The sequence below is a fragment of the Falco rusticolus genome, chromosome 6 (assembly GCF_015220075.1).
Source record: "Falco rusticolus isolate bFalRus1 chromosome 6, bFalRus1.pri, whole genome shotgun sequence".
In the NCBI taxonomy this organism is placed as follows: domain Eukaryota; kingdom Metazoa; phylum Chordata; class Aves; order Falconiformes; family Falconidae; genus Falco; species Falco rusticolus.
The window spans coordinates 34,641,750-34,668,908 of NC_051192.1; the positions used below are offsets into that span (position 1 = coordinate 34,641,750).

Here is a 27,159-nt window from a genome sequence, read left to right on the forward strand (position 1 = left end):
TGGCCGAGCCGTATAAGGGCGTTATTGTTGCTGCCCTGTACTGGGGGAGCAGTTTCTAGAAGGCTGCGGAAGCAATGGGCATCCACGAACAGGAATCCCCGCAGCAGAGCCCAGGCCATTCAGGGTGAAACCTCAAAAGTGAGCAGTCACTGTGAAGAGAAAGGAGTCTACTCAGGGCGGGACAACAGCGAGAGAAACAAGCAGGCTGTGTTGCTGGATGTAACAGCCTATTATACGCAAAATGCCGCCCTCATTGAATTTGGGTTTGGAGTAACAGACAAATGTACCAACAGAAAATGCTGCGGTTTGAGAGCTGAAATAGACAAATGTGTCAAACTCAGGCTTGTGCATACTTACCCCCAGCCTTGCTGAATGTCGGCTTCAGCAAGCAAAGATGTATTCGTGCACATAGATACTGAAGTGTGTTGGGAAGTACATATAATTGCTTGACCTCTATGTAAAACACAAAGGACGTTCAGTTTGAAGCAGGGTGTGACAAGATCTGTGAAGACACACGGGGTGACCATGCAAGTCAGAAACGGGCTGTCAGCACAATCGTATTTGTGTGCCTTTGTGGAGACACACTGTCAGTTCAGCCCAGCTCCCTTTTTCTAAGTCTATTTTGTACTTTTTCAGTATGCTTACCTGCAGGTTGGAAGCCTTGCTGTTCGCTTCCTTCCATTATCAAAATCGTTTTTTATTGACTTTTAGAAAAGTAATTTGATTTCTGTAGGAAAACCGTGCAATGGATTGTAATCAGCATTTTATTTTAATGCAACGTTATTTTTTCCGTTATGCAGTAATATGGATTTTTCCCTGTCATATGTGGCTGGCGCTGACATACTGCTGCCGGACACAGCAGGAAAGATGTATTTGGCTTATTTGCAGTTCCAGTTTCCCGAATGCCTACCCAGCTTGGGTTTTTTCCCCCTCCCTTCACAGCATCGGTATTTTTCTCTCCCTCAGGTCACCTGATAACATTTCGGCTTTGAGTTGCCAGGAAGGGCGCGGGGAGGCCCCGCGTTGCCCGCCGCTGCCCGGGGAGCCGGCCCGGCCGCCCGCGCAGGTGCCGGTGACCGGCGGCCCCGCGGCCCCCCGGGAGCGGCCGTTCGGCGGGCACGTGCCGCCCGCCTCGCGCGGCGCCTCATCCGACGGGCGCACGCTCGACCGGGCCGCGGTTAGCGCCGCGGGGAGCCTGCGGCAGCCGCCGTCCCCCGCTTCGGCCGAGCCGCCGGCTTCCTTCCCCCGGGGCGCACCGGCCCCGCTGGCTGTCGCGCCTCGGCTGCCCTCGGAGCCGCGGCCCGGCGCGGCGGGGCGGAGAGCGGCGGGGCGGGGGGGGGCGGCAGGGGTGTGTCCTGCTCCCTGCCCGGGGCACCGGGGTCTCGTCTCCTCTCTCGGGCGACGGCGGCTCACTCGCCTGGCCGGCCCGGGGCGGGACGAGCCGGCAGCTCTGCTGCCCTGGAGCCATGGCACGGGAAAGTTTGCCGCTCCTCCTGCTCCTGGCGGCGCTTGGCAGCCGAGGCCAGCCGCCGCCGCCGCAAAGAGGTACGGGGGAGCGGGGAGACCGTGCCCCACTCACCCCGGCCGGGGCTGCGGGGGACGTAGAGGGGGAGGCGGCTTTACGCCGGCTCGGGGGTCCTTGTGGCGACGGGAGGGTCGAGCGGACGGGGACCGAGCGTGACAAGCAGCTGCCAGCCTGTAGAGGGGACTCGGCTGGGGAGCGCTGCCGGGACACCGCCGCTGGTACACCGGCCGGCCCGAGCGGGCTCGGCGGCGCCGGCAGCGCAGCCCTGGCTCGGGGCAGCGGGCTCCCGGGCTGCCGCGCCACCGCCACCGCCGCCCCGCCCCGGGGCAGGGCCGCCCGGCTGCGCGGGGTACCGGGCGGGGAGCTGCGCTGCGCCCCCGGTACGCGCTCTCTCCCGCTCCATCTTCCCCGCAGACTCTCTCACGCAGCCGTTTATTAAGAGACAAAGGCATGAGCGTGGCCGATGAGCTCCGTTTTGGCCGAACGCGGAAGGGCAAATGATACTTGCTGTAGTTCAGGGCCGACCGGACAAGTTTTGGTCCCCGAGGCGTCACACGGTCTGTACAGGCTAATCTGGTGACAGCCCCTCGCCCCGCGTTGCGTCCGTCTGCTGGCATCCCTGTGATTAGGGGAGGCTTGGTGGGCTGTATTGACACAAATGCGGGCTGCTTGGGCTGCTTTTACTTAAGGTGACAAGTTGATGCAGTTATCCAATAACAAAGCCTTTCTCGGTGTTAAAAACTATCCACGACTGGAATGGGAACACAATCAATTGTATCTGGCACGAATAGTCAATGTCTTACGCGTGCAGTCACCTTCCATACAGTGTTCAGGTGTGTTGACACTAAAGGTTTTTTTGTTTGCTTATTTTCTCAATTAGTGTTACATGGAAAGATGAAAAAGGGTGATGTACGGCTGTGGTAGAAATAAACTTTACTAGATTTATCAGCTCTCACAGGAAATCTTTAAAACTGCTCTTCAGCTCGCAGTATTCTTTCTGGTGCCTGCATTTGCTGCTCTTTACATTTTTAGCCTTGCTAAAAACAATTCAGTAAGGAGATACCACGGGTGTGTTAAAATAAAACTAATTAAAGCCACTGTGGAATAACAGCTAGCTTGTTTGACCTTGATGTCACACTGTGGACTGAACCGTGGATTTGGAATTCTTAGAGTTTAGGGTTTACTTTGGAAAACATGATCGTTGTCATTTTGTGAAAAAAGTGTCTCAAGCAGCTGACTCCTTAATACTAATTTTACTGTGTGAGGATAAACGACAGTTGATCAAGTATCTGTAGATTAAAAACTCACACAGACTGTGTTTAGATGATGACTTATTGGTAAACATTGAAGACAGATTTTAAAAGTAGAGCATTTAAGATATAATACATCATGCATTTTCCTCCTGCTTCCCCCCCCCCCCCTTTCTTTTTTCCCCTGTCAGCTAACGGATTTTTCAGCTAGAAAAATAGTGATTTGGCATTTCTTTTAATATTCTCTGTCTCTCACTCATGCACATGTGTGCACATGGAGACACTTTTGGAGAATGTCCTTTTCTGTATGCAGTATCTTGGGGTTTTTAACCTCTGCAGTGAAAGGATATGATCATTATTTTCTTTTTAAATTAGTAGTGGGTGTCTTGGGCGTTCATCTGCTGCATCGTTGGTAATTATAACTGAGTTCTGGTAATTCAGTGAGGAGCACTAGGCCTTTTAATTAAATGTTAATAATGTGATGATGGGACCTTCCAAACCTCACAGTTGAATTCAAGAGCTGACCGGGCTGCCAAATTTTTAAGCATTTACTGCCTTCTGAATTTCTTTCTAAGATGTTACAGCTGCTAGGAGGTGCTAGCACTATGTAGATATCACTGTGTTGCCCAGGCAAAGAGGTAATGAACTCCGCTTTACTGCAAAAAGTTTGAGAAGTCTGACTTCACTGAAGTCCTGGGGGATTTTTAACGTGTACAAGAATGTTACTAGAGCCATGGTTTATACCTTTAGACTTACAACTTTTGTTTTTCCACTTAATAGTTATTGGGTAACAACCATAACGTTGGATGGTAAGTATTGCTCTCTTAATTGTTAGCACCAGTCGGATGTCTGTGGAGAAAATTATGTAACAGAGCTGCAATGCTTTGAAAAACAGTGTTTGAGACAACACAATGAATTCCCATGTTGTTTTTTAGAACAGAACAGTTCAAGAACATTTTGCACCTCAAAGATGAGAACAGTCTGTAATTCTGGGGAATTTTTTTGGTTTTGGTTGTTTGGTTTTTTTTTTTAAAGTATATTTATTTATTTATTTTTAAGTTGGTAGAAGATTTACTGTGGTCAGAAACCTGGAGTTAATTTTAATATTTTTTTTCCCCAGCCACACATGTTCTGTGGTTTGAACACTAAGTAGTCCTGTAGAGTTTCTCATAAAATGGAAGAATCAGAACCAGAAAGGCATGTACATTCTATAACAGTGTTTCTTAAAGCATAACTTGTTGTTAAGGCAAACTTACAGAAGTGTTGTATGTTCCTTTTGAATCTTGAACTTTGGTTCATCCTCTTTCCTGTTGAGTGTGAGAGAACCAAAATAGTAGTAGCTTAGAAAAGAATAAAAAACTTGCTTTTGATGTGGAAGAATTAATCCTTTTATAGAAAAGTCTTCATGGGAGAGAACTGAAACTATGTATCTGTGAAAGGTGTGAATAGTCAGGACAGGGCTAATACACTGTGCTGTAACTTGATCGGTGGTGTCAGCTGCTGACCATCAGTGGAGATAACTCATGGAGTACAGGTGTTTTGTGCCATTTCACAAATCGGAAGTGTAAGTTGACTCAAAGAAGTGATGTACATAGAATACTTATAAAGTCAGATTTATCACGCAAAGGAGAAGTCCGGGGTGAAGGTCAGCCTATTGTTAGCAGCATGTGACTGGTGCCATTCTGTTAGGCAGTAGATGGTGGCAGGTTGGTCCATATTTCTAAGTCTTTAGGTGTAAGTTTTTACAATGAGTTTTCAGACTTTAGTTCAAAACTGGTTTCTCGTGGGTTATCTCGTGGAAATGAGGGGTTACAAGATTCCTTCCCACATATGTAGATGTGTGCATATGAGAGAGAAGGATAATGGGACATAATTTAATATTTCACATATTAAGATTGAAGAATGTTGTGTGGACTTAGATTCTCTTTCTGGAGACAAAAAACTCAGATGCTTTGTTAATGTAATGCAGTAAAGTAAAAGTTGTCTCCTATGTCTTTAGAAGGACCTCTTTGGAGTAAGGTCTGCTTTCAAAAATGACTAACGCCCTCAGCTGTAATCTTGATATAGAGAGCATTTCCATCGTGGTTAATGGCATTTGATCATTAAAAACATTCTGCTGACTTTATTTGGAGGATAGTGCATGTAAATGATTTAGTCTGCTTTCCCCAGAGAACAAGGCTTGGGTGATTGCTCTGTTTATTAGCTTGTTCACACCTAAATAAATCTTGAAGCTGTTGTCCAATACCAAGCAAATTTGAAAGCAATGTAGAAATCTTTAAGATAATCACTGAATCAGCAGCTATTTGGTAGGAAGAGCCCCAAAGTACTTTGTCTTCTGTGAGAGGAAAGGTAGAAATGAGCCATTATCTAATCCATTCATTCTGGTTAGTCAACTTATATAGGGCTCTGGCTTCAAGAGTGTGAAGGAGAAAATGTCCATTGTGGAGGGTAAGCGTCCTGCAATGGGTAAAAATCTGTGTGTTTTTTTTTTTTTTAAATGGGATCTTTAATCCAATTTCAGGATTTTAGAACAAGTAACAAGCCTTGCTCAATGAAGGTGTACTACATATAGTACATTTTATGTATAACCTTTTTACATTCATTCTATAGTACATTCTATATGCTACTAAATGTTTTTGCAGGTAAACCTTTTGTGATATGGAAATTAGTTTTTTTTTTCTTTTTTATTATTGTTTTAAAATTGTGTATATACAAGATGGATACTGATCGGTTCTGAAAGCTCTCTTCGGAATATTTAGTGGTGCCTGATCAGTAGGGATTAACTAGCCCCAAAATTTTGGGAGATGCTGCTCTCATAAATATGTTGTGATTGCTTGTAACTTTTTACTTCAGAGTTGTTGTCTGCATTATTTTCTTGTGGCTTAATAACAGGTTGGAAAAAAGTGAAAGCAGGAGGTATTAATATATGTTTCAGGTTTAGCATATGGGAAAGGAAAATACAGTAATTAGGGCCCACCTAAGGTATTAGAAGTAGGTAGAGGTGCCCAGACTGACTGGAGACATGACTTTGTGTGTTCCTCTGTGTACATGCTTTAACTTCAACTAACCACAGCCAAACTAAATGAGGTAGGTCTTGTGCAACAATGTGTGAATTTCTCCAAGCAACAAATAAAAACATAAGGTGCACTCTATGTTTATCCCTCCTTATTACTAATTTTTGCTTCTACAAGTTTTTTACAGGACTCTTGCTTATTAGGCTTGAGATACTAAAGTCAGAACAGTGGTTCTTTAACCTGTTCCAAAAATCTGCTTTAAAATAATACAGCAAACAATCATTTTTGATTAATTCAGGCTGGAGGAAGGAATCCACCCACACATGTTCTAATTTCTTATCCAGCTACTTGGACTGTCAGTTTTTGGAGACTGTAGTATTTTGGAATAAGAAGCAGCATGAATTCCTACTGCAGGATTGCTTTTTGGTTTTGTCCTTCCCGTTTGTTTCTCCTGAAGTAAGTCCAGACACCTTGTATTTGTACATCAGTAATAGGACACAAATACATGCAAATGTGAACTGGTGTGCGTACATGATTATCTCCTTTTCTTTCCCACCTTTTTTCTTAGATGATAAGTCTTTAATTACTGGATATTTTTCTCCTGAATGAGAGTTCTGTCTAGCATATTTGAGAGCTCATATATCACACACTAGCAACTCAGGCCATGCTATCAAGACCAAATCTTGCTTACAGATATAAAATGCAGACAAATACGCTATGTTTGCTGAACTTTATATTGACTGTATCTGTGTCTTTGAAACAAGAAAGGGAATTCCTTGATGTTTGCCAATAAAGCTGGTTCATGAACTCGGTCCTGCTGATGATTATCTTATTTATTCTGTTGTACCAACTACTGTAGTTGATAGACAATTTGTAGTTCTTGCTTTTCCACAGTTTTGATGTTTTCCTCGGTCTGAAAATGTAGATAAGAGGTACTGAAGACAATAGGAATGATTTTTGATCATTTCTATACCATGGATAAGGTAGAGATTAGAACTTTCTTCTTTTTTTCTTAAAAAATATATATATTTATGATTTATTTTGATTAGAAACATGATGATTTCCAGAAAAAGTAACTTAATTTGTGTGATTTTTGTTCCAAGAAATAACAAATATCTCTCAGGGCTCTTGCGAAACTCAAAAACAAATAGCTGTTACTACTCTCAATTTTTTCAGCAGTTTCGTCTCCATTAGTTACACCTCAGTATCACAAGGATTTTCCTAGTACTCTGCTCCCTGCCAGATTCCTCTAGCAGACATTATCAAACCTTGTAATAACATTAGACTGTAAAGCAGCTGTAGCAGTATTCTGCCAGGGAACTCTTGTGAAACCTCAAGAAGAATAATGAACATTCCTGCAGAGTGGATTATCCAAATACCATTACAATGCCTTGTTCTGTCCCTGCTGACGTGTGTCTACTATTGTCATAATATTAATGGATTTGGGATGTAATAAAAAAGAAAATTACCAAAAAAGTGAACAAAATAGGATTTTAAAAAATTACTTTTATAGCTCTATCAATTTTGTTTTAATGGCAGATTTCTGTATCTTGTCATTCTTCACCTACCCCAATGAGTGGGAACAGTTTTTGAGGTCAGCTAGAAAGAATCAGAAGAATTTTTCTTCAGAAAATTATGGAAAATGCCTCTAACTACTGTATATTTCCCACTGCTGTGGGAAAATTCCCAATCAAAGCTGGGGGTTGGCAATCAGGAGCTTAGAGATGCAAGAAAAAGAAATCAGAGGCACTGTTTTTCTGTACACTTACAGTGAGAGTGAGAGTAGATTTAGGATTTAATTTGCTTTTTTGTATATACACCAGCTTCTCAGATGAACCCTGTGAGTTTTAGATGCCACTTTCACTCAGGCTGCCTTTAGGTTTTGATGGAAGGTGCTCAACATGACAATGTATTCCTCTGTTTATGCTGTCTGCTCAACAGCCTGTAGTCCTGTTCCACAGAAATATCTGGATAATCTCTATTATAGGGAAATGCATTATATGTTATTAACTTTCCTGCAGTATATCCTGCACTGAGAATGCAGAATTACTGCTATACATTTGTTGCTGAATAACTTTCAGGCTGGGAGAAAGAATAAATAAATAGCATTATTTGTACATATTTCTATGTTTCTAAATATGTATGATAAAATATTATGTTACACTGATACCTGTTCTGTTCATTTTCTAAACCCATTTGCAGTGGTAGGTAGTATGAGTAGTCTGGATTCCTCTGAAAGCTAGAAACCTTTACAAAACAAGAAGACACCTATGCCTTTTAAAGAATGCAAAGTAACATCAATAAAACATACAGGGCTTTTGAATTTGATATTTGGAACCATCAGGAATAGAACACGTATGTTTGTGCAAATCCCAGAACTGGTGATTTGAGTGTGATGCAGTTGCATGTCTCTAGTTGGGTGAATTATTTATGCGTTTTTTGTAGCAGCAACAAAAAGATGATTGCAGAGCATCAGGGGTATACTTCGTGTGTTGAACCTTGAGCCAACATTGGCACTACTGAATTTGTTAATATTACCTGAAAAAATAAATTCATGGTACCATTTCATCCCGGTGAATAATTTTTTAGTCACCTTTTACAACAATTGCAGAAGACCCTCCATTGTGAATATAAGAATTCCCATATGCAGTACGTAGCATAAACCCGAGTCCATGTCTCATTGGCTTTTGATTTTGGTATGGTTGGAGAATATTTTCTATTAATAATTTCTTTTTGAAGAAGAATGATCCCTCACACAAAAAGGTTTTCTTTACCTTTACCTTCTTTACCACACATTTAATTGAAAATATATTTGTAATATGCACACTGAATTCTTCTCTTGAGCACAGTGTCTCTCTACAGCTGGGCACAGCCTTCAAAATTAGTTCCATTGTGTTAAGGTTGTGTATTGTGTGGGTTTAGGGTCTGTGTAAATGTGCTTCTCCCTCCCAGCTGCTTTTGCTATGCTTATAGGATAAATATGGCAAATATTTTCTAAATTCAGAGTCAGTGGGAAGCTTTTACATGCATACCCTATAATTGTTGATTATGCATGCAGCTTCAGTTTCCTCCCCCAGCTGTAGCTTTGACATGGAGAATAAGGCAGTCATTTGCCAGCAAAATTAATCGTTAAATGTTTCTATCAACTTCATAGCTTGTGAACTGGAGGGGAACATGCATTGAGCCTGCTTACCATACTGGTAGGAGTTATTTAGAAGTAACTTTGAAGCTCATAGTTTAATTGGTGAAAGAACTTTTGTGTCATAGAGAAGAGATGGGGAAAACAATAAGAACAACAACAATAATCATCATCATCATTAAGAGCTTGCGTCAGTTCTGGGGGAAATTAGACACTGTCGCAGAAGAATAAAGTGGAACTCGGGTTGTTACACTGAGTAGTTGGTCTCTTCATTGAAGATTCACCTTATTCTTTGGTCAATATTGTTACTCTCATTATTTCACTTCTGCCTACCCTTCTTAGATGATGATACCTGAAGGGATCAATGGATGCAGCTGTGTTCTACTGTATTGGTTCTTCCTCATAATAACATATTTGTGGCTCTTTGTACAGTACTTTGCTTTTACTTACAATATCTTTTTGTCCCAAAGTATCTATTTAAAACTAATGTGATTCAGAGGTGGTGATAGGTTCTTATGCAACTACTTTGCCTTCACCTGTTGTCTTTCATCTTGACTAAGTCCCATAATATAACTCAAAATAGTAAAATTACATCTGTGCCACTAGTAAGAGAGAGATCAGTGCTTGGTTTAGTATGTTACTTTGGATGGTTAGTAAAACTGTGGATAGCTCTTTGCACAGCGTTTGTGTGTATTTTTCATGTTTTTTATTTTAGTCATTTGTGTCTTTTAATGTGAACACGTGGCTTACTGATACATGTACAGTTTGACAGTGCTCATCTTAAAAGCATTGCCTGAGGAACAAAGGTACTTTTGAGGGCGAAATGTTTTGGAGAGAAAGCTGTTTGACTGTAAGAATTAAAATAAAAATAGTTGGATATTGTGCAGGATTACTGCTAATAAATTATTATTTTTGTTTCAGGAATTAACCTTTGCTGATATTAAGCTTTGTCTTTGTATTCTAGGCACTTTAGGATTAAAATAGAACTGTCATATATACAGAAGGTGATATGGTTCTGGATCACATGTATAAAGTAGTTAAAGAGAAAAACTGTGGTGATGAGCAAACTAATGAAAGACATACAATAATTGCTGATTGTGTTTAGCATTATAGAAGACACAGACAGCTAATGCCCTCCGGGACTTGATCTAAACGTCAGATACAGGAGGACAGAAGCGCTGATTTGTTAAGTTATCAATTCAGCGTATAGGTTTTGTTGTTGGCATGAAAATGTTTGTGGAACCAGCTTAGATATAGATTTGTTAAGGCTGGTGAGTTGTATCCGCTCAGTAGCTCTAGGGGAAACAGGTATTTGAATCGGAGATTTATGCAAGGATGTAAAGAACTTTGTGTGAAAGTGCTGATAAAGTAATGACATTTACGTAACATTGTTGAAGAGGTTTCATGAACAGCCTCATTAGAGGGCAAATAGAAGCTGGCAAATACAATGCTAACATTTAAAAAGGCCTCATGTGACAAACTTGTAACTATAGTTTTAGAATCAAACACAGTTGCAGACATTATAAAGAACAGAATTAGTAAATACATGGATAAATATGTTGTGCTGTCAAAAGCCAGAGTGGCTTTTGTATATTATATGAATAAAGCTACAAAGAATTTGTACTAGACATAGTAAGAAGGGCTATTATATTGGACTTGGGTTTTCAGAAGAGCATTTGAGAATATGCCTGAGTATCTTAAACTATATTATCATAGAAAAAAAGGAACAGACTACTATTTATGGAAGAATTCACAAAGGTTTTGACAAGGTCTATGCCTGGCTGTGACAGAATTAAACTTAAATTGAATTGATAGATATGAACATTAGTTATATTGGAAGCTATTTAGTAATTTGTTGTAATACTAGTAGTGCTCTGCAGAGCCTCTTTCTTCAATTAACTTGAGAAAACGCAACATTCAGTTAAACAGGGTGCAGCCAGTTTCATGTGGCTTAGTTATTAAAGATCCAGTAAGTAGCAAGTGTTTTGCCTTATCTAACTGTAAGCTGCTATGAGTCCTCAGGACCTCCAGTTCTACAGATGGTCATTTATAGACCATTACTTTTCATGTGAATCTCTCCATCTCAGTGGAAGATGACGTAATTTGTAGGCATTCTGCTTCAAAAATTTGTAGCTGAAATGTAGATTGTGCTTGTAATCTACCGTTCTGTGCATTTGTGGAATAAAGCCACAGTGTTATGGTTTAATCCTGGTCGGCAGCCAAGCACCACACAGCTGCTCGCTCACTCCCCGCTTGCTGAGAGGGATGGGGAGGAGAATTGCAGAGAAATGTAAAACTCAAGGCTGAGATAAGAATAATTTAATAGGTAAAGCAAAAGCCATGCATGTTAGCAAAGCAAAACAGGGAATTCATTCACCACTTCCCATGGGCAGGCAGGTGTTCGGCCATCCCCAGGAAGGCAGGGCTCTGTCATGTGTAACGGTTACTCAGGAAAACAAATGCCGTAATGCCAGATGTACCTCCCTTCCTTCTTCCCCCAGTTTATATGCTCAGCATGACGTCATATGGTATGGAATACCTCTTTGGCTAGTTCAGGTCAGCTGTCCTGGCCATGTCCCCTCCCAATTCCCCGTTCCCCTCCAGCCCTCTCACCCATAGGTCCCAAGAAACTGAAAAGTCCTTGATTTAGTATAAATATCACCCAGCAACAGCTAAAAACATGGGTGTCCAACAGCATTGTTCTCACATCAAATCCAAAACACAGCACTGCACCAGCTACTAAGAAGAAAATTAACTTTCTCCCAGCTGAAACCAGGACAACCTGGTTGCACATTTCTCATGCAAGAAATTCTCATTGTCTCACTTTTCCTTAATTTTAGTTGTAAATATTTTCATAGGAAGACCTATGCCTGGATGCATGAACAATCACAGCACAGAAATTCCACTGCACAGGCAGTTTGAATAAGTTAGTTAGGAAAAGTAAGGCTTAACAGAGTTTGCAGAGTGAAAACCCTTACTGTAACATGTGTAATGTAGACTTTAACTACTACCTCTCTTCCTCTGTTATTACCAGTCTTTATTTACGTTTACGTGTTGTTGTTATGACAATGGAGAGTTTTCTTCCCGGTACCTGTTGCATGGGCTATCGGTTTTGTGCAGATGAAGCTGTAGTAGTGTGTGCCTATGATGACTTGGCAGTCCACCAGGGTCAAATGTGACTGGAGGAGCATTTATACACAGGTGCATGACTTTGAACACGGTGTGTGAAGGCCACTGGTTTAGAGTCTTCTTGTCCCATGGAGTGGAGTTGTTTCTAGGATTTAAAAGGAATTTTGGCTGCACAGTATGAAAATAAATATTTCCAATTAATTGAAAATCCATTGATGAATTAATCCACTAATTGCTCTAAGTACCTCTGTAATAGAACATTTAGTTTCAAAGTGAGTCAACATTATTAAGACAATCTAGAATGAGATGAAATTACTCTGCTCAATCTGTTTCATAAACTCCAGTAATTATTAAATTTCATGTTAAAAGGCCATTATATTCTGCACATCAGACCTTTAAATAACTTCTGGAATTAGTTTAAAAATGTAGCATTTCCTTACAGTATGTTCCTGTGAAATTATTTTCTAGAAGTGAAACAGAATTTACACATTCCCTGCTAAACCAAATCCACAGAGAGTCCAAGGAAATAATTTTCTCTTATTCAATATGTGGTTTTCCTTTATGGCTCTTAGTTGAAATATCTGAGTAAAATACCTAATATTGTGTGACGTGTACTCATTTTAGAGTGAAAGTTAGGTTTATTTGAAGTTAGAGTGAAATTCTTATTGACTTCCCTGTGGCAGGAATTTAATTTCCAGTCCTTATAAAGGGAGCATACAACACAGAACAACATTTTGTGCGGTTCTGCTGAGCATATGTATGTATAAGCAGTTTACTTCTACAGTGGCTGGAAGAACAAGGGGAGCAGAGGGTCCCAGAGCTGTCAGAATGGGTAGTTAAACTGAAGCATTAGCTATAGCTGAAATAGTGGGGAGTGAGTGCTACAGAGAGCTATTAGGAGCAGTTGGTGGTGTTCCCTGTTTAAATGAGGCTTTGTTTCCGTCTCTGCATCGGCTCCCTTGACCTATACTTAGGTACATAGCTGTACCTAAAGAGTGAATAAAAACAATTAGCTTTTAAGATAGACTAATTGTGGAAATGGCATGCAAAGGGAAGTTCTTTAAAATTATGTACAGATCCATAGTAATCTCTTCTGCTAAGAATGAAACTTTTCTGTCTCCAAGCTGAGATGTTTTCACTGTATCAGCTGGGCTGAAGAAACAGCTGTTCTAAATCTGTGAGGATCAGTTGGTATGCCATCAGATGGCACTTCTAGAATCCCACTCTTCTGTTTCATGAGTATGAATCACTCCTACATGTGCACTTAAGAGTGTATGTATGTTTTATGAAAACTTGACCAGTGGTAATTTCAAATACCAATTTTTTTTTGAATGTGCAAATAATTTACAAAATTATGTACAAATCCTTTACAAAACCTTTATGTACAAATAATTCTTGTAGTTTTTACAAGTGCAAAGAAACTTCAGCAAGGGATTCAGCCTTTACTAGATAAAGTATCTTAAGTAAGCTCAAGGTTTTAGAGGCTTATTCTAAAAGAATTCAGATTCATTTTTATTAGCAAAGCTTATTGTATCTGGCATCTTATTTTAGATTTTAGGGTGGATTTAATGTGTGGGAGTGTATTTAGGCTTATTTGACCTAAAGAGATTTTAAGATATGATGATATTCAGCCTTAGTTTCCACTAGGAAATATAATCAGCATGAAAGAAAATGAGTATATTTGTTTTAAATAATTTACTTTAAAAAAAAATAATAGCAAACACACTCAAGCTGTTTTCTTCCTGAATATCTTTGCAGTTCTTTTTCTAAAACAAACCCTGAAATTTTAACCTACTTTAACTCTAGTTGTTAGTGGGTGTTATATCTTACCAAAATCTTATTCCATATTCTTAACTCAATTTTTGTTTCCCCAGTGTGCTGTACTATACAAATGTTTCATTACAATGCGTTGCTCTGCCTGAGTTGCAACATATACAATGTTTAGAATTACTGCATATTACTAAGCTGCATTAAAATTCTAACTGAATTAATTACCTAGGACTTTCACATTTTGGGAACAGTTTTGAGTGAATCTGTATTTTTGATTTTGGACTATGAATATAGGCTTGAGATACAGACCATGTAGCTTAAAGCAGATGGATTGGCTGCTAGACATGGCCTAGCTGTGACAATATGGACTGATCTACTGTAAGGAGAAACGAATAAGGAGACTTTTCTGATGTACTCTGCTTTTTTAAATGGTATTTTTAAGAACATTCTAGACTACAGACAGGTCATATTTCCCACCCTTGTAAGACGCCTTTTGTGTTCCATTATTATTATTATTACTATTCCATCCCCTTTCTCTATGAATGTCTCTGCATAATTTCTATTAAATGGAAATTACTTACATCTGTCTAGAATAGATGTGTACTTGGAAGGTGAGCTAAACTGTTTTTTCCACATTCATAAATGAAGCTTCCACACTGCTATTTAGATAAGTGCATTGTGCTTTTGATATAGTGGATGTATAATGGAATATTGAATTAATTTCATTATTCTATTAACAATATTAAATCTAGTAGGTTCATGACTTCTGCCCATAGAAGAACTTATCCTTGGAAGGAAAAGATGAGATGCACACACCTTGAATAGTTTGTTTGTTGTTCAGTCCTCAGCCTGATAAAAAAGGCTCAGTAGGCCCAGAAACAGAAGTAGTGTTTCTCTTGGAAGTACAGTGTTGTCTGAGAAGAACATCTGTTTGTGTGCCAACCTCTGTCTTTCTCAGAAAAAGTGACAAGTTTCATGGCTTTTTTTTGCAAAGAAAGAGGTACTCTTATCCAGAATGTACTTCTGAAAAATAGCAACATTTCTGAAGATATGTGCTCTCTGATACTGGATGGTCTATTGTTGCATTAATTGTTTGAAATATGTCATGTGGAATTATTTGTTTTCTTAAAATTCTGTAATTGATCTGCTTGAATCATAGTGACCCAAACAGAGAGATGCTGGGGTTGGATTTCCTTCCCAGATATGAGTATTCCAGCACAATATTCCAGGAAACTCTTCTGGCTGATGCTTTTTAAACAATGCATGCTATCTTGCACAGATATGTATATTTCAAATATATCCTGTTGTTGCAGTCTTTATGAGTATGTATGGTTAGCCCCCCCCCCCCCCCCCCCCAATGTATCAGTTGACTAGAAAAATGGCAACACAGCAAGTATGTGTTTTTAAAATGTGGTATTTGTATTAAGACAATCCTCAGTGGAGTGGAGAGGACAGTGAAGCGGGCCATAGGAAATGCTGCATAAATAGAGATACTGTTTACTTAAGACTGCTGCACTTTCAGTGTTCTTATTCTACAAATGCTTACATGCTCAGTATAGGATTTTTGGAAAATACCCAATTATTGTTATTAGCGGAATGCTTTGTGTCTGCAGAGTCAGACCCTGATGCATGAAGGATGTAAAAGTTTAGTGGCCTTCTAAATCAGGTCACAGTATATTTTTTTGTCTTTGATAACAAACTCTTGCAAACTTAATATTTGAACGACATAAACAGGAAGTTATAAATGTAAATAAAGGTTAAAACCGAATGTCCTAGATTTGCATCTGGATTTTGTTAATGGTCTTAAGATGCTTCCCAGAGCAACAGTATGCCACATGGGTAATCTGATAATGTGAATCTTTCAACCTTATGCATTCTAATCTTAGTGTGGTTTCCTGTAGTATTGCTGATATGCCAGATAAAACAAGCTTGGATCCAAAATCAACCTCTGTTATAAATGGATGCTCTCTGTTATCCCTATTTGTCCTGTAATCCATGATTAAGTGTTCCCTATCACAAAAGGAAAAACCTTACTGTATTCAGTTTTGTGTGTAGGCTCGCTTCCAAATGATAAGAAATTGCAGTTTACATGACTGTTTAGTTCAAGTACAGTTAAGTATTATTTTATGCTATATTTAAGTGTAGAAATACTCTTATTCAAAGCCACATGTCAGGGTAGCTAAATGCCTTTATGTTTCTTCAATGGCAGTAAAACTTTTCACTGTGAGGATGAAATTACTGTGATTTGGCTCTCAAAATAAGATTTTTTTTTTCCATTTAGTTGAAATTATGTACCATAGATTACATTGTCTGTAGAATTAAACTCTAACAGCAAAATTTGGTATGAACAAATAAAATGATTTATTTTGCTGTCTCTGAGTGCTGAATAGAATTTATGAATAAAAATACCAAGATCTGGTCCCTTCCCTTTCGTTTGTTCTGCCTTGGCAGACTTCCATTAGAAGTTTAGATGTGAATTCAAAAATCAACATTTCACTATTACACTGAGAGAACTTTGGTGTCTTTCTGCTCTAAATTATGTAGAGTTACACAATAGTTCCCCATCTTACTTAAGGATTTTCATATTTGTAAAGAATCAGGAAAGCTTTGAGAGGATGCTTCTCTCTCTTATGCTAGAAGTGTCTTAACATATTTCTCTAACAATTCAATAAGGCATTTCAGAAGCATAACCAAAAAAAGAAAGCTACCACAAACCCCCAAGCCACTGAGACATAAAGTATTGGGGGAAGCACCTATAACCAGTTAACATAAGGCATGTAGCTTGATTAGGGAGATATTCTTTCTATCAATCATTATTATGGTTATTTTTTTTTATGCAGCACTTCAGAGTAAAAGTCTGAGGTGCTCTGATTTATCTTCTGAAGGAGACTTGCTTATATCTAAAGAGAGATTAACTGCCCCCAATTTAGGCACTTTATTTTCTTGTCTGATACCCTGATACTATTAGAAAAAAGGGCAGGTGATGAAGAAACTAATACAAGTGAATAGTGGATTGTATAATTAGTAATTGAGACCAGTACTGTATAGATAGAACGGCAAAGAAAGAATAGACATGAGAAAAGTATTGGTGAATTTACAATATATCTCTCGTGTTGAAAGACTAGACTAGGCTAGTCTCCATGGGTGAAAAATCATACTTCCTTCTGTTCTCTGGACCAAATTAATATTCAAGAATTCATAGGAGAACAAATTGGATAAGAAAAGTAAAAATACCTACTCCCTCCATCTCCTCAGCTAATCTGGAATTTGGGCCAGTGTCTTAGCAGGTAGAAAACATGGATTTAAGTCCTTGGGGCAAGTATGGATAAATTATCTGTATTGAAGCGATTCAGTTTATTTCAGCAATGTATTCCTGAAGCCTTATTATATGTGGAAGAGTGAGAAAATTCACAAATCATGTACCACTTGGTGGAGGTGATAGTAATTGAAGTCTTAGAAAGTGAAGTTGAAATGAGAACTGAAACAAGCCAGAAGCTGAGACCTACTTTTAAAATTCAAATCTTGCTTTTTTCTTTAGCACTGTCATTTTTGAGTACTATAGGATGGCCATATCTTGTTTGTAAGTTGTTTCAAGTACTGCAGGCAAATGACAGTTTATACAACACACAAAGAGATAGAACTAAAGTTTTCAGTGGTGAAACTGGTAATAGAGACCAACTGCCAATGTCTTCTATAGCCACTTTATTACACAGCTATATTCAGTGAGAGTTGAGAGACATGTTTTTAATTTGCTTTATAGTGTAGCTTTTCTATAAAGAAACAGCATCAGTAAAATATTATTTGCAGCTGTAGTTATGGTCAGTGATACAGGTTAAAGATTGCTATTATGGAAGGAGGGGGAAGCATATTTCCAGCTCTCATCTTGAGATGTATGTAGGTTGAATTCTGGAAGTACGATTGTGGCTTTTGTAAACCCAAGGGGACATGAAAGCAGGAAACCCTTGTTCTTCTCATAGTGGAACAGTGTCAAAATGATAGTTTTCATCCTGTAATAATTTAATTTCATCTGATCTATATAATGCAGATAATTCTGTGTGGACATGAAGAAATTCAGGTCTGTAAAATATTCTGTATGCTACAGGGTTACAGTGTCAGGGGAGAGAGGATGAGAACATGGTGGCTTTGATATAGTGAGAACCACACGCTTAGGAACTCAAGATGGCAGAAAGAGATGACTTTCAAACTTTGCTGTAGGGAATTTATTGATTTATTTTTTCCCAACTACTTTAATTTCTATCTTTCTAAAAAATAAGTTAGCCCAAAAAATAATCATCTGGAACTTGGCTTCTGTATTTATAAGGCAAAGATAGTACCAAATGCCAAGCAATGATGATTTGTTCAGATTTTCTGTATTATTGTTACTAGACCAGTCTTAAGGCATCCAAATTTGCAAGAACTGGGCTATAAACCAAATCTACTAGAACACATATCACCAGTAGACAACTTTTCATGACTATTCCCATATTTTTTCCCCCTCTTCTCCCAGTGGGGAATCTTCCCTTAGTAGCTTTTTGGGAGGCTTTTTGTTTAAGATCTAATAGGTTCCTTGTAAAGACTGTGATTTTTAACCACACATGTCATGAAGCCTTCAGGGGAAAAGTGGGAAAGGGTTCAGTTCTTTTCTCAAATCTCCCAGGGCACAGGATATGATGAGAATTTTTGGAAACCTGATTTTATGTTGTAAAATGGAAATGTTGTGTACAGAAAGGAAAAAAAAAAATTGCATTTGTGTAGCATGACAAAACCTGAATCTTGCGTAAGGACCAGCTGTGATCTCCATTACCTTCAGAGAATAGGTGTGGTTTGTACTTACTACCTCACTAGATTTTTATTTGAATTGAACTTGGCTATCTTGTCACTGAACTTCAATAAACAAAATATAATGTAGCTGTTTTCCTTTGAGATTTTCTTGTACTTCCTATCTGAAGCTGAGCCAACAGGAGATTCTTTACCTCAGTAGCATCAGGCATGACAAACATCTGTTACTGGGAAGTCCGCTTATCCTTTTGAGTATCTGAATTGCAATTATGCATGACCTGGAGGTCAGTGTTGAGATCATGACCACTGCGGAGGGTTCTGTTGGTATATGTGGCCAGTGGGCTAGCACAGTTTAATGTCTTTTCAGCACACTTAAATTTTTGACATGTAGAGGTTTGAGAAAGGGCTTGAGAAGTGGGAGAGGCAGGGTTTGTGGAGCCTTTCCTTGAACTCTCCGAAGCATGTGGAACATACATAAAGTTACCTGATGAACAGAGGATTCTATGTTTGTTTTTAAGTAATGTCATTAAGGTCAGATGAACTCCAGATACTTATTTTTAAAGCTTTTTATTAGAATTTAATCCTTTTTAACTGGGTGAAAGAGCCACAGTAAAGGTTATTTAAACAAAATACCTAGGCCCTAGTGGCCATAAAGAGCAACTGATTAACTATTTGTACTCCAAAGAGTTCGGATGGCGTTTCAAGATTTTGGAGGCCTACTGAGTTTCTGGATCTGACCTTCTGATATGGTCTTATTTCTGGAATGAGGGAAGCCCTACCTTAAATATAAATTTAGTTGGGCTTACAATTTTGAAACAGGTGTGGTTTAGTTTTGCAGAGAAGAAAGATTCAGGCCTTGATGCAACAGTAATGGTCTTGCAGTCCTCAAAGCACTGTTCCACTAACGATGTTTTTGTGTTTGGCATGGAGGAAATAACAGATGAAGACAGTCTGTGTGTCTCTGTGTTGTGCTCACATCGGAAGTCACAAACTCAAAAGGATTTTATCCTTAATCCTTTGACTTGTGTTTTAATTTCTAAAAAGCTATGTTTATTTTGGCCTTGCTACTTATTTTTTTTTATACTAAAACATGAAAAGCAAATGCTGCTTGCATCTTTTTATATTCCTGTAATTTTCTGTCTCTTTTTTTCCGTAGTGTTCTTCTCTCGTCTACTATCTGAACTTAACTTGAAAATTATTCGGTATATAAATCCCATATTATATATTCGAAGATGAGGTATGGGTAATCCTAATTCTTAATTTAGGCCCAGAATGTTCACTAAGCCACGTATTTCATTCCTTGAAAACCAAACAGTGTGAAACAGGGAGACAGTAGAAGGAATTAGAATGTTTGCTGACTTCCCTGCAGATTAGGTAGTGAATTAGGGAAATTTGTCCAGATGACGCTGTAATGCGTCTGATTTCGTTTTCTGTTCTGCTGCACTCTATCAGATATAGGCCACAGCATTTTGTCAAGATACTGTCATGCAAGTTTAAGAGCTTCTTTGAATGGTGGTATCAACACAGTATAAGGAGGAGAATCTAAGTTACACAGCTCTGAATAATTTTTTCATGAAGATTCCACTTCTGAACATCTTTTAGTCACTTGGTTGAGACAGTTTTGGTCACCTATGTTACCAAGCCCCTCAAAGGTAAAAATTGACCATATACATGGAGATGAGTACTTTCTTCCTTTTCAGGAGCATTCCTGTTACTGTTTACAAGGACAAAGCTGCCTTCTCTCACCTTCTGTTGCCTTCTCTTTGTCTTTCTCTCACTGTCACTTTTTCTCCACCCCCCACCTCCTTTCTCTCTCTCTCTTTTTCTCCTCCTGTTTCCTCTTTGCTCTTCCCTTTTCTCTTTCTCTTTCTCATGTGTCTTGCATAAAATCTTGCCAGCCAAGGGCAGATCCTTTGTTGTGTAGTAGTGTAAGGGCAGATCCTTTGTTACATAGTAGTGTAAATAAAACGATTGGTCTGTGCTTAATAAACTATAAAATTTTTCTGCTCAATCTTAAGTGAAAATACAACCTAAAGAAATACAGCTAACAGAAATATTTAGTCTTCTACTCTAACACCTCAGATTCTTAATGTATAATTGGTTCTGTGCAGGTCAGACATCTTGCTTTAAGGTATCATCCCAGAGTCTCCAGCTTCAGGTCTTAGATGTAATTGAGAAGTTTGGTAAATCTATATCAGTAATCCTGGAACTTTTGGAAACTTGGTTTAGTTCATTATTCCACATCCATTTAAATGAATGTCCTTCATAGTCTAGAAGCTCCTCATATCCAAAGTCAAGGCAGTTTGGTCTGAGTTAGTCTTTGATATTTTAGTACGTCAGTCTCGTACTTAAGGATGAGCAAAATGAGGCTTATAGGAAGGGATGAGATGATTTATTAGATGAGCTAGTTTACCTAGAAAAAAATGAATGATCTTTTTGGGTGCACAAGTCTTTCTTTAGATACTAAAAAAAAAAGGTGTCTTAATAACAACTTCATCTCTTCAAAAGACACAGGAAAAAAAGTTTTAAGTTTCTGCAGATTGTAACAGTAGAAATTGTTTAAACCTCAGTAAATACTTATGAAGTGACATTTGTGATCTGCTAATAGCCACCTTCCCTTGGTATAGAACTCTATTCAGCAGAACATGAGGAATGACTTGCAGGTTGGGGAGGGGAGGCTTGTAGGGATGGCAAGATCTTTAAAGAGATGAATGGGTGTAGTTTAGGGGAGATGTAAAAATTTCAGGAACATGAACTTAGAAATCTTCTTAAAGGCTTGAATAATGGCACAGGTCTATTATGGACAGAAGTTACCTTTAGTGCATGCTGTAGATCTGTCTAGGCATTTAAGTAGGAAGTATGTGTAATTATTTTCCCTCTGGGTGCTATTGCTATATGTGCTGTCAGGGATGTCCCATATGTTTTTTTCTGTGTCTAAGGTACTCTCAAAAGCTCTTTTGAAAATACAATACACCCAACTCCATATTTCTGATGGGATTAAAAAAGCAAAATAACTGTTTGCCTGTGGCCTCTGCAAAGACATATATATTGATAAAATCAAAAATATTCAGGCTTTAAAACTCACCTAGTAATCTAGGCTAAAATGGCTAGACTTTGTCAGGGAGAATGTTCTGCTACCTGTGATGTTACATAAGTTTCCGTTCTGGGGGCATGGAATGACTGCAATTACAGTCAGTAATGTATTGAACATTATAGCTGAACTACACTGAAGTTAAGCTGCATTTGACAAAGTCAACAGGTCAATAGAGTGTAGATAACTCTTTCCTTCCCTTCTATATTTGAGCAGTGGTAGGTGCAGTCATGCTGTGAAAGTGCAGATAAAGTGTGTTTCTCTGCGGGTAAGCTCAGTGGTGCTCCTGTATGAAAGGTACCTAGGCTGCAGTTGTGATATATAGCAGCTCTGGTTTCAGCTGGGCATGTTCATTTGTTAACATGATGCATACACAAGCAGTCTTCCTGGCAGTGGATTCAGTGTTCAGTATATTGTGTTAAAAGTTGTAGTGTTTTATGCGAACATGTTGGTTTTTTTTAGTGACTGTGTATATACACATAAATATATATTTATACAATTATGTAATAATTTATATGTAGTCTATACTACTTGAGTATAATATATCTATTAAACACTGTATTCAAGGAATAGCATGGATGTTTTATACATTAAAAAACTTAAATTCAAATAGAAAATGTAGTCCTTGGAGCATAATCTGTTTCTTGAGCTAGTGACAAGTAGTCAGAGAATCACTGATATGTATATTAAGTAATAGTGACATTAGGATATCCTAAAGATTGACAGTTGCTTGCCAGTATACAGAGTGTGTAGGTGTAAAGAAAAAAAGCAGTAGCAGTTAAAAGGCTGAAATCTAAGACCTTTGATTTTGTGCTTGTCTTGTTATGAAGTGCATTGAGGCTACATTACTCAATCGATACCTAGCACCCAGATAACTAGCCCAAAGCAGGTATGCTTAAAATATTGTGCATTTTCCTGTTCTATTTACAATGCAGTTTGGAATGCTGATTGCTTTCACCAGCAACTGGGAGCTTTTAAACCACTGTCAAGATGCCATTTTGCCACTCTGCAGTATCAAAGCAGTAATTCTTTGACTACCTAAATCCCATTTAAGCATCACACAATCATTTAGTAAAATTAATTTGGAGGAGCTTTTGTATCAGCATATGGGTGGGTCTTCCTTAGCATACTGGAACATTTTTATCTCAGCAAGGAAATAAAATCTGACCTGCTAAATAGTGTGTGCTTGTTGGAAAGAAAATGGAGTCAGCAGGAGGGGCCTACCATTCGGTCATGAGAGAAAGAGAAACACAAATTCTGTGTGGCTCATCTCACTGAACTCTACCAAATAAATAAGGAAGTAAGAACAATTGTGTTTAAAAATCTGTGAACTCCTGGAGAAGGAGGACTTGGATTTATTTTAGTGACTGAGGCAGAAGATGATGATAGGCATGAACAGAGCTGAAAAGCAGTTGCTCTCTTCTGAGCAGTAGGGACACAATGAATGGAAGGACTCAAGCAACCTTTGCATGGCCTGGTTCACAATATATACATTCCCTTTCTGCCAGTCTACAATGTTTTGTAAGTGCAGAAGGTAATTACAGTTTGCTTTGAAGCTATTTTGAACAGCATGCAGTTTTCACTGGTAGATCTGTTCTTAGCTTATCTGCTCAGTTTTTAAAATATGTATGTATTTTAGTCTTTATTTGGAATAACTTTAATAAAAAAGATTCTAGTTTCTAGATTTGTGACTTGAGCCTGGTTTTTTCCTTAAAATCCTATTGCTTTGCAGTACATACTCCACACCGGAACAATATTGTTATTTTCTAGTACTATATCTTGCTATGATGAGTTACACTCAGTGTTTATGTGTTAAGTTCACTATTATTGAAATTCTTGAAGCAGCAGTGTGTATCTTCAGTACTTCATTGTGCCTTTGGAGTAAGAGTTGTAACCGGGAGGTACAGTAACTCTGAAATACTTTTCCACTGAGTAAGTATATGCATATGTTGAGGTCCTGGTCAATTTATCAGAGCCAGTAGTCCATGTTACCATCTGTCTACCATCTGATCTATAATTTCATGCCCTTTATATTAAATTATGATCTGTGTAGTTTCTTAATTTCAGGAATTATGAGTAATACAAATTTTCCATATATTTCTACAAGAATTACATGATGTCACTGCTTTTCAATGAATTTTAAAATACATTACTATATTTGCTGTTAGAAAAGTTTGTAACAGCCCTTCAGCATTATACTACATAGGCTGACTAGATGTCTTTCTGTTACTGCAGTTGCAGAGTTTGTCACACGTCTGTAGGTGACTTAACATGCTTAAATGTGCAAGAGGAAGGATTGAAACTTTGCAACAAACATGCCAAATATTTTAATAAAGGACCGAGTCTCTGTACTTATCTTTCCTCATCACCTGACTTCACCTTGACTCAAAACATTGCTACGATATGTATGCTAGAGGACTGATGTATTATTAATTTTAAGTCTCGTTTTTCATTCTGTGTTCACCAACCCCAGAGAACCTGCTGTCCATTATGGAATATATGTGTAAGATTGTGCTATAGCTGTTTAGATGAGCTATTATGAATTGTGGTTCTGCTTATCCAGTATAGCTTAAAGGCACAAATGAAACACTGAAGGGATCACATCATATTGTAATATCTGTAAGTCCACATCTTTTCAATCAGATGCCACCTGAGTAAAACATTTCATTTACTGTTTGGAAGCATTTGAAATGATTTGTGCATGTCATTTGCATATCGCAGTCAGTGACCTTGCTGTGAAGAAGTCTTCTAGTTTGAAATGTCATGAAATGTTAGTTGTTTTGCTTTGTGCAGTTATTGAGTGATTTGTTGGTGTTTAGAAATGTTACATAGAGAAAATCCTTATTATATAGGTGGTGAAATGTTTAAGGGAAGAGATGGAAGATTACAAAAGAGTAGAAAACAATCCTAATTTTTCATGGTGAAGTGCTGCATATACTGCATCCTTGGGCAAGCTGGCTGGCAAATATAATTTTAGTCTTTGTAGTTTATTCAAACTATCACATTGTGCTCAATATCTTCAGAAAAACCAAAAAAACCTTTAGGTAACTAGAACACACTTGTACTAAGAATTCACCAAATATCTTGGGCATTTTAATACTGTAGAGAATAAGCCTGGTTTAGGTTTAAAACAGGTTAAAACATAATGACTGATAGTGACTTCCCTTAAAGATGGATAGAGAAAGGGTAAACATTCCCCATGCTTTGGTACAATCCAAATAATCTTTCCCACTGCTAACTTAAAGGTTGACTTCTTTGCAGTACAGGAAAGAATACAGGGGGAAAATGTGAGGGTGGAAGAAATAGTTCTGAATGAACAGGAAAAGGCACAGTGCAGCCAAATGCTGAAATTCAGTCTCTTTTCCACATGTAGGCGCTGACTTGCAGTCCAGGTCTATATGGCATCAAGATTCCTGGCCTACTGCTCTGTTTGTGTGTTTGTATTATTCTTCTGGATGCAGATGGCAACCACAGCCTTTGCTTCCAAATGGCAGGTGTTAGAGGAGGCATCTGACAGTATCTATTTTTCATGAAATAGGGTCTCTCACTTCCAAGATGAGGACTGAATTTCTGTATCTTTTCGTTCTCAGATGTTTTGGTCTGGTCTCCAAAGAGGACGTTCTATGTGCAAGAATACAGGCAAAGCTGGTGGGGGATAAGTTACGCCTCTCCTGTTAAAGCCAGGTCACCAGTGAGATGAAAAGTACAAATGTTTTGGGGATGCACACAGCATAGGGAATAAACAGGAGGAATTAGAGATCTGTGTGCATTCACCAGGCCATGTTCTCATTGCACTTACAGACACCTGGTAGGACAGCTCACATGACTGGAATGTTGTCATGGATGGCTAGGTACTTTTTAGGAAAGACAGGTCAGTAAGGAGAGGTGGTGGAGTTGGTCTTTATGTGAGGGAGCGACGGGAATGTGTTGACCTGTCCCTCGGGGTGGATTCAGAATGAGTGGAGAGCTTATGGGTAAAGATTAAGGGGCAGGCCAACGTGGGGGACACTGTGGTGGGTGTTTACTACAGGCCACATGATCAGGAAGAGGAAGTCGATGAGGCCTCCTACAGGCCTCACGGTCCCAGGCCCCGTTTCTCGTGGGGGACTTCAACCTCCTTGATGTCTGCGGGAAAGACGGCTCAGCTAGGCTAGTGCCGTGCAGGAGGTTCCTGCAGAGCATTGCTCTCTTTTTGACACAGGTGGTGGAGTTGGTGGAATTCAGGATCCTGCATGGAGGAAGCAGGGCAACTAGTAGGATTGCAAGCCTGGACTTCAGCAGAGCTAATTTTGTCCTGTTCAGGGACCTACTTGGAGGAATGCCACACGTTAGGGCTCGAGAAGGGAGGGGGGTCTAAGAGAGTGGGCTGATGTTCAAGCATCGCTTCCTCCAGGCTCAGGATAGGTGCATCCCTATGAATAAGAAACAAGGCAAGGGGGGCAGGAGGCCTGCACGGATGAGCAAGGAGCTTGTGGCAAAACTCAAACAGAAGAAGGAAGTTGATGGGATGTGGAAAAAGGGACAGGCCACTTGGGAGGTATATGGGGATGTTGTCAGAACATGGAGAGAGGCGATGAGGATGGGTAACGCCCGTTGGAATTACATCTGATGAGGGATGTGAAGGACAACGAGAAAGCCTTCTTCAAGTACATCAGCAGGAAAAGGATGACTAGGAAAAATGTGGGTCCGCTGCTGAATGAGGTGGATGGCCTGGTGATGAAGGACGCAGGGACTCAGAGTTACTGAATGCCACCTTTTCTTCAGTTTTTACTGCCAGAGTCGGCCCTCAGGTTTCCCAGAGCCTGGAGGCAAGAGAGGAAGTCTGGAGAATGGAAACCTTTCTCTTGCTTAGAGGAGGATCGTGTTAGAGATCACTTAAACCTGACATTCGCAACTCCATGGGCCCCAATGGGATGCATCCCTGAGTGCTGAGGGATCTGGCAGATGTTACTGCCAAGCCACTCTCCATCATTTTTTAAAAGGTCATGGAGGACAGGAGAGGTGCCTGAGGACTGGAGGAAAGGCAGTGTCACTGCAGTCTTCACAAAGGGCCGGAAGGAGGACTCGGGAAACTACAGGCCACTCAGCATCACCTCCATCCCTGGAAAGGTGATGAAGAGCTCATCCTGGAGGTCATCTCTAAGCATGTGGAGGAAAAGCAGGTTATCAGAACAGTCAATATGGATTCATCAAGGGGAAATCATGCCTGACCAACCTGATAGACTTTTAGTGATGGAATGACTGGCTGAATAGGTGACAGGAGATTGGTGGTTGTTGTCTGCCTTGATGTCAGCAAGCCTTTTGACACCGTCTCCCGTAACACCCTCACAGGTAAGCTCAGGCAGTGGGGCTTAGGTGAGTGGACAGGGAGGTGGGTTGAGAACTGGCTGAATGGCAGAGCTCAGGGGGTTGTGGTCAGCGGCACAGAGCCTTGCTGGAGGCCTGTAGCTCGTGGTCTTCTC

The 27,159-nt window shown here is 39.5% G+C and overlaps 1 protein-coding gene across 2 annotated transcripts in view; it reads left to right on the plus strand.

The window, feature by feature from the left end:
• The first annotated feature begins 1,358 nt into the window (after positions 1-1,358).
• LAMA2 (laminin subunit alpha 2) overlaps positions 1,359-27,159 on the plus strand; it is a 377,228-nt gene continuing 351,427 nt past the window's right edge. For both annotated transcript variants that reach the window (XM_037392615.1, XM_037392616.1), the window contains exon 1: positions 1,359-1,545. In XM_037392615.1, the coding sequence (XP_037248512.1) occupies positions 1,467-1,545 (79 nt within the window). In that variant the 5' untranslated portion in view covers positions 1,359-1,466. The remainder of the gene's footprint in view (positions 1,546-27,159) is intronic.